General features: G+C 32.8%; 1 protein-coding gene across 6 annotated transcripts in view; it reads right to left on the reverse strand.

Annotated features, from left to right (window-relative positions):
• Positions 1-14030, reverse strand: part of Dgkb (diacylglycerol kinase beta) — a 580628-nt gene that overhangs the window by 251621 nt on the left and 314977 nt on the right. For all 6 annotated transcript variants that reach the window (XM_077796729.1, XM_026408351.2, XM_026408343.2 and 3 more), the window contains one exon: positions 7854-7918. In XM_077796729.1, the coding sequence (XP_077652855.1) occupies positions 7854-7918 (65 nt within the window). The remainder of the gene's footprint in view (positions 1-7853; positions 7919-14030) is intronic.

Here is a 14030-nt window from a genome sequence, read left to right on the forward strand (position 1 = left end):
CATAAAATTTAAAAAAAACCTTAAACAACTTCATACCTTAAAAATTTTATTACATTGAATTCAGAGAAACAACTTTTCAATGATACTTTACATTATGGATAATAATATTTGGTTAGGATACAGTATTTTTTCTATTACTACTTAAACATTGTTTCATTTTTAATTTCATATTTTATTCAAGAACTACAACTGGATTTTTTCTGTCTAAATAACAAATGGTAACTTTCCATTTTGTCATTGTTTCCTGTGTGCTTTTCTTTCCCTTTTCAACATCAAATTAGAAAGTTAAAAAAAATATTTAGGTTTGGTTTCTCTATTTTTAACTTGGAAATTGTAATTTTCCATATCCAATAGAGTAAAATATCTAGAAATTTATAATTTCCAAGTTAAGAATATATATTCACTTATAATGCAGTTTAAAGTAAAGAATGCTCAGGTATAAAACTGGCATTTTAAAATAAATAATAAAAATTTATGAGCTATTTTGGCTAATAAAATATTTGTATTGGTAATATATATCTTCAGATTGATACCATTTATGGAAAACTGAATTTTACAAATTTCAGCATATGGGTTGGCATCACATCCTCTGCAACTAATAAAATAATTTATTTATAGAATTGTCATTTTCTCTCTCTCTTTCTCTCTCTCTCTCTCTCTCTGTCTCTCTCTCTCTCTCTCTCTCTCTCTCTTTCTGACACACACACACACACACACACACACACACACATGAAGAGTGATATACTGTCTTCAGTTCAATACTGTCACCAGGTAAAAATCAATAAGTGGTCATAATTATATTTTGTTGACCTATAAAACTAAAAATAAGAAGCACAAAACTATGAACCACAAAACTAATCTATAACTGTGTATTATTTATTTACAACTCAGAGTGCTCAGGGATTTATCTTGTAGAATTTGTTTTATATTGCTGTTTTGTGGAGGTCAGGTACATGAAAGTTGACAATACTAAAATGTATTATTGATATTTGAATGATAATTATGCAGAATCAAGACTCATTTTAGGCATCCTGCAATTCTAATTTTTTTCTATTACTTTTTTAACCATGAACCATAAAAGCAGTAAGATACTGGGAAGAGAAATGTATTATGAAATAATAAATAATTTAATGAATAAATATCTATTGAATGCTCATTTTGTTAAACACACTGTATATAGCAAAGTCCCAGAGTAAAAAAAAAAAAAAAGTAAAACTTATTCCATGAGCTCACAAAACCTCATGTCAAAACAAAAAAAAAAAAATCAAGTATTGTTCTATAGAATAATTACTGTAATTTTGAAGGCAAAATTTCTAAGTTCATGTAGGATATTAATTTCTTGGGTAATTTTGAGAGAAAATTCACCACATAAATTCTGAGTTAAATTGCCTTACTTACATTCATACCTCAATTTCAGTTTTTTGGTTAGAGAATCCTTAAGAGAAAAAGCAGTGAGTAATTAGAAATGAATCACTTTTCTCTGAACAGGGGTCTCAGTAAAGTATTTCTGTTTCTTTCCAGAAGTTAAGAGACCAGATGCCTTTAAATAAGCAGTAGAGACTTTATGGGATAGCATCTTTATCATTACTAGTCATAGTGCTTATGAGTTGATTTATTTTAGTTTACTCCACGAAAATTATTTTAAAGTAATACATTAAGAATTTAAATTGATTCTTCAAAAACATGCTATGACTAAAATTTTAAAGATCTTTGAAAGATCACCAATTTTTTTTTGTATTACAAAAAACATGTCACAGTTACTTGCAAGTTATTGTTAATATTGCATAGTTATACTCTTGGAAATCAACATTGTTTTGGATTTTTTCTATAAATATTATTACTTTAAGCTTTCATAATTATTAGTATGTTGATGGTTAGTTGTTAAAAACCCAAGAACTTAAAATACTCTAGATATAATCAGGAAGGTGTAATATCTGAGAAATTACACAAGAACATCACTATTATTGTAGATATTTAGAGTCAAATTATATAAATATTTTAAACACCAATGTTATGTAACATATGTTGTCAAATTGTAGTAGCAAAGGTGCTTTAAGGAGTTTTAATGTAAAAGATGATAGAGGTTCTTATGTAAATTTAGTTTTATCTTAAGAGTTTAGAAATTTTCATAGCATGCTTCCTTTCAATAGTTAACTTAGATCTACACAGAAATCTGAAAAGAATACGACATAAACCTCTCAACTAGCACTCTCTTAAGCACCGGAAAAATCATTACCTTTTTCAGTTCTTTCAATTTCTGTCATAAGAAGCATAGAGAGCAGAACTATATATTTTGGTAATTAATTTCCTTAAGATAATGTTAGAAACATCATGTTCTCTAAAATATAAATGAATTTCAAGGTGAGCATTCTAGAGGATTATATTAATGGCATATGATTTATTGTGACAAGAGATCTGATCTGAAACACCATTATTAGGAGTACTTAAAAGAAAATCCATTTGTGAATTCCTGAACATGTGAAAGTGTGCTATGCCTGAGCTAGTCTCAGTGTTGAATTCCAAAATCCACTCTTGAGAAACATCTGAAATTGCTTGTATAGGATATCTTGTCTTTAGAGAAATTGGTCAGAAAGTATTCATATTCTGAATGTTTACATTATACTTTAGGGAATTATCTAAATGCTTGGAACTCTAAGCAAAGACAATCGACAAAAATATAGATGGAAATGCAAGTACCTAATTGATTTGGAAATGTAAGGAGTTTCAGGGCTAACTGCTATCTTAAAAACTGTTGGTCAATAATATGTTAAATATCTATCATATACTTTTTTCAATTTTTCCAAATTTTGGTAAAATTATAAACCTTTCGATTAAGAAGTTTAATGAAACTCAATCAAAATTAACTTAAGTTCAAAACTATACAAAACCAACTGCTAAGTTGTTTACTAATACACATATATTAAATAAGCAGTGTAGACTTATTTTAGAGGTAGGAATGAAATGCCTTCCTAATCCCCTTGCCTTAGGATAGCAAGTTCATAATATTAGACCTTATAGCACTTTTGTGTAATAATTTTCCTCCTCCACTAGATTGTGACCTCCACAGGGCAGAAACCTATTTTGCCACCATTCTAGTGCATATCTCACACACTTGCCTAGTCTGGTTTTTCCCTGCTCTGGTTTCCTCAACAAAAGTAGTGAGTCACCAACCAAACCTCTCACTCTGCTACCCAACAACAAGCAATCTCACCTGCTGACCCTACCTGCAGAGCTAGGTAAGGATGGAGACCAGCCATGGCTCATTTAACTTATAATGGCTTGTTCCATGGAGGGGACCTGGTGTTGAAGCGGAAGTAAAAGAGATGTTCATTCCCCAGACCTTTAACTGGGTCATAATCACCAGTGCTAGTGACTGGGTCACTAATAAGTCCATACTACTTCTATTTTATATTATGTCTACTTGGCTTCAAGTTAGGTAGAGGACATTTGGATACCCTCCCCAGAAAAACTGACGCCACTAGCAGCACCAACCTAAGGGGCAATAAAGAATGGGGAAAGGGGTGGAAATGCAAAGGAAGAGGAAGGTACATCCCAGGCCACAAGGCTTGATCAGAGACTGAGAATTAAATTTGAGCCTATCAAGGTCTGCAATCTGTCCTTGGCAATACTGAACAAATACAGAATTTTATCTAACATCTTTGGCTCTATGAAGAAGTCGAGTGTCTTCATTTACAAACCACTGGACCTTAGTGTCCAGCACAGGGCAACACTAAGGGTACAGGTTCAAGAAATGGGATGAATGGCTGATACCCATGAGACCTTCAGGTTTGACTCAGGAATTGCCTGAAAAGTCTTTCTTCCTTGACACATCCTTTAGTTTTCTTTGTGCTCCTCACAATTGGTCAATATAGCCCTGGTGCTATTTGCACTGTGGGCTCAAAAATTCTTTGTTGAATGAATATAAACTTACAGTTGACTATCTGAGCAGTTGCCAGGTCAAGTGTTCTCTCTTTCTGGAATATCCTTCACTCTTCATTCACCTGATCAGTTTATTCTAATGTTTGAGTGGTTGCCAAATGTTACACTCTCTTAATGGGCTCATGGGTTTCCTTCTCCAAAAAGCCTTTCTGACTTCTTCTTTAGGAACTCCTCTTCACAGTGGTCACTTGTCCTATGTGCACCTCTCAGCCTCAAGACCAAGATGGTGCCTTGAGCACAAGAACCAATCCTGTTTAACCTCTCTGTGGCTATTACCTGGCAGAGCATGATACGGGACTGGGTTCAGGCAACGAGTATAAAAGGCATCATCTCTCTTGGAAGAAATGCACCTCTGGAGAAGATAGATCCCGCATGGCATCCAGCTTGCCAACTGACAAAAGCTACCTTCTTTTCTATTAGGTTGCATATTAATTAAATGTCCTACCAAACCAGAAATAAGGTTCTATACTATCACACTGAATTTCCAAGATAGTCTTTATCTCTTCATTATCTCTTCAACCTCTTGTGGAGACAGTAGGGCAGGACAGGCCTCTTAATATATAGTATTTGTTAACTCATATTCCTGGGTTAAATGGAAAAAGGAGATGAGGTTAAAGCAGGATTCTAGGGTTTTTTTCCCCTCCAGTCTAATGTCCTCCTCTCTCTCCACCCCAAAGTAACCCAGAAAGCAGTGACTAAGAGAAGATCAAAGTATTGATATTTTGTTTGGCAAGTGAAAATATAAGACATTAGGAGTTAAAAAAATATAAGTAAGGCTGGGAATAAAGGGAGGTAATACAAGGTGATACATTTCCAGGCTGGAAATTACTTCATAAAAGACTTGAAGAAGCACAGGAGTTATGCCAATGGGTACTACGAAGGATTTTCCAGAGGATGTACCAATTGTAGAAAAGATACTTTGTAGCAATTTATGAAAGAGACTAAAGAAGGCAGAATTCATCTGCCTGTCTCTCTAGCTCCCATTAGTCAAATTTTACCCATGAGTATGCCCCCATACTTCTAGATTTCCAGCCGTTACTTGGAATCAGAGATCAAATGCCTTGTGGTGGGACATTCCATCCAACTCTGGAGATGGCAGGAAGAGGCAGAAACTTGGCACATGGTTATTGGGAATTTGATGCAGCCCATGCACAGTCAAATACTTTTTTTTTTTGTCTCATTTTCCAGAAGCAGAAACATGGCATAATGATCAAAGACCTTTCCTAAGTTTACATGGCTAGTAAGAGGTAAATTCTATATTTGAACAAAATCTGGATCTGGAAACTGTAAGAACAATAAAAATAATTTGGATTCTATGTAGTAAGGAAAAAGAGTCACTAAAAGGTTTAAACCTGGGATTTACATGGAATAATATCTTTTTAATAAAGTTCCCAATCTCCACTGTACTCCATCTTCCCATCTATCTAACCCTGGCAGCAGCAGGTGGCTCCAGAGAGGTGAGGGCATTCAGGGCGTTTTTTTTCTTTTATTACTATTTTGACTAGTGAATATATGGAAACAACTTTCTTTTTTAATATTTATTTTTTTAGTTATAGGTGGACACAATGTCTTTATTTTACTTTATGTGGAGCTGAGGATTGAACCCAGTGCCTCCTATAGGCTAAGGGAGAGCTCTACCTCTGAGCCACAACTCCAGCCCTAAGGGCAATTTTTGAGGGTTTTGAGGGCTTCCAGACTGAGACCAGAGCTTCATTTAGGCTTCAATACTACATTTTAGTCTTTGTTTCACCCAAGTCTATATACATGTCAAAAAGAAGACCTGATCAAACTCAGAAAGCATCTGGTTAGAGAAGCCAAAATGAGAGGAATTGGTTATTGATGTAAGGACTGGGAGCATGAGAACCATGTACCTGTCTACTGTGGGTCAGGGGTCCATGTATGCTGGCCTTTGCTGATGAATTATTTGATATTGCCTGAGATGGCCAGGTATCATAAATTGTTTCACCACATCAATGTCATCCATATGTAGTATGTTTTCACATATATTGTCCAAGCTCTTCAGAATGAAAGACCACAGCCTAACTTTCGTACCTGCATATACGGGATGGATGGAGTGGTGCACTATCTACTTCTGGCTCACTCTCAGGCTTGCTGCTCCATCTCAGCCTGAATTAAACAACTAACTCATAGGGACTGTGCAGAGGTCCACTTTAGATCAGAAGGGAGAGCAGCCTTGATAGTGCCACAGAAGGATGGTCCAACACCTCTAACTCTGGCATTCTTTGAATTCACTATGGAATGTGTCGCTGTATATCATTATAGAAGTCATTATCTGTCTTTGATTTCAATATTCTCTGTAACCTATTTATAAGCAAGATTTACTCATGTTTCAAATTTACAAGGAAGTTTCAATGAGGTAAAGTTCACATCCTATGAAAATATTGAGGTATACAAACACATTATTGTAAATATCATGTAATCATATATTGGGCAGTGAAGAATGTTATAAATTAGTGCTATCAAGAATAAAAAGTGAAATGGACATATGTGAAAAATGGAGTCTTTATTATTAAGAAGAATTAAAATTATTCAGCAGAAAGGAACTCATTAGCTTATGACACATGAGGGAGGGTCATCAATGTTGGCAATCTTATATATAGGATTTGATTATCAGATAAATGCACTGACATATCTCTTTATGTTTTCAATTGTCTCCCTCTGATAACCCCCAATTCCATTTCTCTCACTCCAGAATTACAAAACTTTTCTGAATCCTTCTAAAGATATAATGTGCACTTATCAATAACCATATATGAATTCTTCTATTGCCTTTAAAACAAAAATTACAGCTTTTTGAACTCTGAGATAACAATAAGACTATAAGTTCATGGTTTATGATTTCTAAGGTAAGAAACAAAATGATATCTAAGGTAAAGTACAATAAATAAGAACTTATTTGTTTTAATAAAACACTTAGGTAAATTTAATGAAAACTCTGATACAACTTCACTAATCATGCAATTTTTTTACTAGGATAATATAAAGTAGTAAGCTTAAGTGTACAGTTTAAAAATATCTAAAATAATTTTGAAAGTATGTCTTAATAGCATTTATTTATTACTAATCTACATGGAAAAATTACTTTAATATACTAGAGTATGACAAATTTTAAATAAACAGAAGAATTTCCAGGTGGCAGTTATCTAATGAATTGCGTGGAATATTCTTGGCCAATTGTCAGCTTCATCAAGTACAGAGAAAACAGCCTTTTGTTTTGAACATTATTGTATAAAATCACTCAAGTATTTATACAGAAATACTGCTTATCATTTTGTAACTTTATGAAATGAATAGAGTGTAAATGAATGTAACCTGAAGTAGAAGACACTTTACTTTTTCTGCCTCATTTTCTAGGGGAGTGAGGTTAAGAGAGACATATTTCCTCTAGCATGGAGCCAATGCAGAGCCAATGATTTCTCTACTCCTTTGAGTAACTACAAACATTTATTGTCTAAATTTTGAAAGGGAAAATGTTTGCCAATTGGTATTATGAGAAAACTTATTTATGTCAAGGATTTCCTCTGTGAGCAAAAACTCATTAAGACAATTTATACTGGCATTGACATTGATGTTACTTTGCATTTAATTGAGGCCTACAGGGAACCAAGAGTCCAAAGACTAGAAGATTTTTAACATACCTTTGGACTTTTCCTTGGGATTAAAGATGATCACCATTTACATACTAAGCCATGTAAAGGTTACACGAATGTCTTACCTTAATAAATTATTACTGTGAACATTTATAGCATATAAGAGTGGAATTAAACCTAAAAAGAAAAATTCAACTAATTTATACTTTCAACCATTATATATAAAATGTTTTTAACAAAGAGATCATTTATTGTGACACAATTTGATTACCATACTTGTAGTTTCATCCTTTGTTACCTTACCTACTATTGAATTTCTCTGGGTGTTTTTCTCTCATGATGTGGAATCTGTGTGCAATGGAGGCATCCTAAAGGGAGAAATGGGGAAAAAAAAACAGAATAGTTTATAATCCTAATATCCTACAGAAGTATAAATTTAAAATGCCCAATATTTTAAATTCAAAATAATTTTGTCAAGATGTTCTAAAATTGACATGTAATCTATGTCAAACCTGAACAAGTATGATTTATGCTATCATGTCATGATTGGTTACTGGTCATCTTTACATCTAGTAGTTGATTTCTGTTTGTTTTATATATCTCCTTTAAAATATCTAATTTTGGTACCAGACTCACAGTATGTTTAAGATAGCACATAAAGTCATAAATCTCAAATAGTAGTTGACAGTATTGATAAAGAACAGTTAAAAGGACAGCCTAATTGGGAAAATGATGGTAGAAAAGCTCCTACTTCTTTGAGTTGGTACAAAGATAGTATGAGGATGCTGGTCTAGTAGAGGCAACTATAATACTTGACTTCAAAGTCAAGTCTTTGGTGTGTAATTAATAACTGTTCAGACCACAAGAAGTTTTCTGAACCATTTTGCTTAATGGTAAAAAGCAACAAAGAGAAAGACTTATTTCTAGAGAACTGGTAACAGGTATAACTCATCTCTGAAACCCTAAGTGTAAAAGTTCTGAACCCCAATGGGTGTTTTTTACTATCAAGAAATCCTTAGGGTTTTTTTAAAATAAAAATTACAAGGAATGTGTGAGGTTGGTGGGATATTGTGATTCAAACTTTTCAAGGGTCCATTCTGACATTAGTGAGTTAAACCTATCATATCAAGTGAGATATTTTCCTATTCTTCATCCACATGATTAATCACTCAAATGAGAAACTAATATATTTACCAGTCATCTCAATAGAAAAGAGCTATTGTCGTGATTAAATGTTATTTTGTCTCAGAGTGAAGTTAAAGAAAAAGATCCAACACAAAGGAATAAAGAAGTTGTGTATTTAAGAGAATCTTGAAAACACTAGTCAAGGATTAAAAATCTAATGAATGAAACGAAAAGGCTCATGTGCTTACTCATGCATAGTAAAGCATGAGGCCCAACAAGAGAGGTACCAATGCCCAATGCAGATGGCAGAGAGTTGCTTATCCCTGCAAGAAAGGGCTAACAATCATTTTTTTTTCTGAATAAACATTTTACTTTCTAAAAATTGTCAAATTTTTTAATTAATCCATAAATGAAATAACTCATGGATATAGGCAGATGAGTATAGAAACAAAACCTTTAAAAGTCACCCCAAAATTTCTCTATGTTTTAGTTTTTCAACATACAACTTTGTTAAAAAAACAAACAAACAAGGTCAAGTTCCTGGTTTGCTAGGAAGTAGGAATATGAAAACATGGCTCATGTTTATTGATCAAATAGCTCTCAAACCTAGTCACAGAATTTCTCTATAGAATTCTAAGTCATAATCATAGATAGATTATGAAGTTATCTTAAGACTGAAAATGAATGATCAATATTGGTTACTCATAGGAAGAATATCATTGAATTTTCTCTTGTTTGAATTATTTGTTTCTGCTAATTTAGAGAAACAAATTCATACAAATGGATTATGTAGTATAATTTTCTTTACAAGTGTATATTTTTGCAATAATAAAAAAATTCATTCTTTCTACAGCAACATAAACAGGATAGAGAAAGGGAGAGAGGAGTAGAGACAAGGAGAGACATATAAAAAGAACTAGACTAGACTTACAATGGAGTACACTAATATGGACCATTAGGACACCAAATAACCAGACATGAACTTAATATTGGCTCTAAATCCAAGACACTCAGGCAATGGATCATTCATTCAGTAAAAAAGAAGGCAAAATAAAAACTAGTGTGAAACACTGGGAGGCCTTTTCCATGTTGAATGGGTTCTACCACAAAGAGAGTTCTGGCTTTGCTGACTATAGAATTGATAGGAATAATGACAGCAGGTGTTCATTTGGATGAGAATTCAAAGTCACAAGGGACCTTGTCATTTTGGCATTACTCCAAGGGGCTTCAAAGAGTTCTGCCAAATGCTGGAAACTTACTGAACAGTCATATTTCAGGGATACTAAGGATTCTCTATCCAGAAACCAAATAAGAAAGAACAAAAATGACATTTTTAAATAAATTGTGCCCTTCCTGTCTTTATGTGGTATAGCTTTCAGGGAACAGAAACTAAATCAGCATTACTTCCACTTCCTAAAATGACACTGAATTCAGTTAGACTTTCCTACTCTAAGCCTTGCAATTTTGAGCAAACTGTTTATTCATGGAGAGTCAGTGCTTTCTTATATTGAAGAGAAAATAATATACCTTATAACTACCTTGATGGAGACTAAATTAGATTATTCTATATCATGACTGGAACAGTGATTTGTAAGGCAGATGCTCACTTATTTTATAAACAAACAAGATTTTTCTGGAATGCAAAAGGAGGTGCTAAAACATGCTTAAACAACATAATTTTCAAATATGTTTACTGACACTTAAATTGGTTTTATTATTTCCTGAAACTATTAATAGTTTTGAATTTTTTAAAATCACATCTAAGAAGTAACAATTTTCAAAAAGCAAAACATAAACTCATGTCATTTAAGCAGAAAATTTCAGAGTAATTTCAAAAGATATTCTTACATATGAACCAATACATATAAATATTCATATATAAAAGAATCAGCTTTTTAATCATATCTATCCCAAGTGCTTTTGCTCTTCTGAAAATTGTTTTCTTCTTATATGGGATAAAATTGCCATAAATCTTCAAGGTTCCATTTTAGGATATTAATTTGAAGTAAGTGATAATTTTCTGTGGATTATATGTTTTAAATTGGGAGACTATTCTGTAAGTGCTGATATATTTGAGCATATAGTGACAGAATATTATCAATTATAAAGACTTTATTAAAATGTGAAATATATTTCACCAAATTTTTCCATGGGTACTCTCTTTTATTCTGTTTAAAGAAATTTTCACAAGTATGTTCACAAAACTTGCAAATACATTGTTTTAATGTTAGAATATTAGATAATTGTACCAATTAAAAGTCTTCTAATTTCATACCATTTTAGGATACAATATAAATTTACAAATAGGTACCATCAAAGAGGTTATTCCAAAATACAACTGTAGAATTTAAAATTAATTCTTGAATATTATATGAGTTTTTGTTGTTGAAATGATTCAGCTCTTCCTTGATTATGGGGAGATAAATTCCAATTTTTCCCTGTATGCAAGCTTTTTATCCCCCCCAAATTGTAACTTTCTAAAATGTTTCAAAACTGAAGCTTTCTGGTCCTCTATTTATTGAGGATTTGGTTTTTTTTTTTTTTTTTTTTTGGAGAGGGGTAACCAGGGATTGAATTCTGGGGCACTCAACCTCTGAGCCACATCCCCAGCCGTATTTTGTAGTTTATTTAGAGACAGTGTCTTACTGAGATGCTTAGTACCTCGCTTTTGCTGAGGCTGGCTTGGAACTTGCTATTCTCCTGCCTCAGATTCCCTAGCTGCTGGGATTACAAATGTGTGTCACTGTGCCTAGCACATTGAGTATTTCATTAAAGATTTCCAGTGATATACTTTTCTTTTTTGAGCTATTATTAATACAAAAAACCCAACAATTTAAGTGTGTAATTTGATAAGTTTTGACAAAGTAATAACCACCATCCTATCATATGCTATATATACATTTTTATTTCTTCTCATGTGATATACCTACTAATGTTCATTATCTGTTTCAATGATGTATATTAAACTGACTCGATTCAAGAGATAGCTCTATATTTTACTGAATATTTGACCTTGAAAAGTCTGCTTAGACTTTCAATGCTCCCATTTACCTATCTTAAAATAAGAATAATACTAATAATCCTTGATTTTTAGATATAATTCTAATACCTGGAGATAGAACTGTGCATGGCATGGAGAAAGCAAGAAAATAAATGCTAGCTGTTATCATTATTGAAATATACTGATTATGATTTTGAGACTCATATTATTTTTCTCTTCGGTTTATAGATACTGTAAATTAAATTCCATAATTCTAAAGATGGAGCTCTTGGGAAAAGTTGTGTTTTAGTATTCAACATTTTGTGGATTTTAGAAGGATTATACCATGCATATATTATAAATTATTTAACAAACCTAAAAGGATCAGAAACAGTATGCTGTAATTAAATTTCACATAAATATTTCTGCACTGTACATATGAATATTGACTCAGGGAAAGATAGATTGGCATTACAAAGAGGAGGTCAGTTCGGCTTATATTTCTACCAAAGACACTAAGAAAATTTTGGTTTTCAAAGCTTTGTTAGACTCTGAACTTTTAGATAAGAGTTGCAATGCCATAATATATTTTTCATATGCAATTAACAATCTTTGCTCACCTGATAATCTTTATCTGGGTATGATATTTCCAGAAGTCACTGTTTTTGCCTCTTAAGATTTTACTTAAGAAAATGATTATAATAATCACAAGTGACATTATTTAACAGGTAGGTTTTATCAGATATTGATTATATGAGATTCTGCCTTAATGAATCAGAGTTATTTTTTCATGCTTTACAACAGTTAATAACACATGGAAATTATTTATTTCTTAAAGTTTTTAAAGAATTTATTTGTGAATTGTTGGCTTAGTAATTTTTGGACTAATTGACATTTTAATTTTCTTCATTTCTCTCCCTATTTATATTTTCTATGTCTACATATATTAATTAAAATGCCATTTTTGTGATCTTATCTGTGGTGGGCTGAATGGTGGTTCTCCAAAGATATTGGGTCCTAATCTTGGGAACTTGGTAGATTGTTTGCAGATGATATCAAGTTCATGACTGATATTTCTTGGGAATTGTGACTGTTTCTACCTGCACTAATTATTTTGGAATAGAAATAGCCATAACTATTATATTTGCTCGACCACTATATTTTAAAAGCAGATCATTCGTTTTCTAGTTTCATAGAACCACAAATGGAGAGGGATTTTACCCCCAAATGAATTATACCAACTCTCAGTTATGTTTAATGTAAATGATGAGGTTTGGCACTTTGAGCTGATGATATTTAGATGAGATTTTTCTGTTTCATTTGATGTTGGAAAGGACTGAGACAAGTGAACACACTGGGATGGAGTAAACACATTCTGTATACAGGCAGGCATGAATCTGGGTGTGAGAGTATAGACAGGGGTAGGAAGAAAAGTGATTCTTAAATATATTACATACTAATTCCTAGAAACTAAAAATGTTACCTCGCCTGGTACTATGGCTTGAATACAGTTTGTTTCCTAGGAAAGTCATGTTGGAATTTACTTCCTCACTGCTCTAGTCTTTGGAGATGGGGCTTCAGGTAAGGTATTGGGGTCTTGGGGATGGAGCCCTCGTGAGTGGATTAGTGTTGCTGTCATAAGAATGGGTTTATTATTGTGGGAATTTTGCCCCCTTTTCCTCATATTTACATGCTGGTTTGCATTTTGCTTTCCACCATGAGTGGTAGCACATGAGTTCCTTACCAAATATTAACATCATGCCTGTGTAATTTCCAGCCCACAGGGCTGTGAAACAAAATAAACCTCTTTTCTTCATAAATTACCCAGTGTTAGACACGCTGTTATAGCAACAGAAAAATAGACAAAGATATATGGTAAACATTTTGAAAGTATTATTAAATTAAGTATCATGAGTTGAGAAGATTATCCTGGGTTATTGGGATCAAAATATCTTCACAAGTTTTCTTACAAGAGAGAGAGAAGAAAATTGGACAGAATAGGAACTCCATGTGCCTTTATCAGAATTGACTGGAGTGATACATCCATGGTACATCCACTCAAGAAATGAAGAAAACCACCAAAAGCTAAATCTTTTATGGAATTTCTTCTCCCCTACAGCATCTTGAGGAAACACAAACTTTCTGAAACTCTGATTTCAGCCCAGTGACATTAAATTTGTATTTGAGTTCTCTTAAACTGAGAGAGAATACATGTCTATTGTGCTAAGCCACAAAATTTTGTGATAATTTGTAATAGAAGGCATAAAAAGCTTACATATCATTTAGATTTTTTGTGAAAAGCATTATCTTATCTTTCAATTTTTTTCTGAACCCATTGTTGTCCCTATTCTCACAATTATAATTTTATTAGCTTT

Source organism: Urocitellus parryii, chromosome 3, assembly GCF_045843805.1.
Source record: "Urocitellus parryii isolate mUroPar1 chromosome 3, mUroPar1.hap1, whole genome shotgun sequence".
Classification (NCBI taxonomy): Eukaryota; Metazoa; Chordata; class Mammalia; order Rodentia; family Sciuridae; genus Urocitellus; species Urocitellus parryii.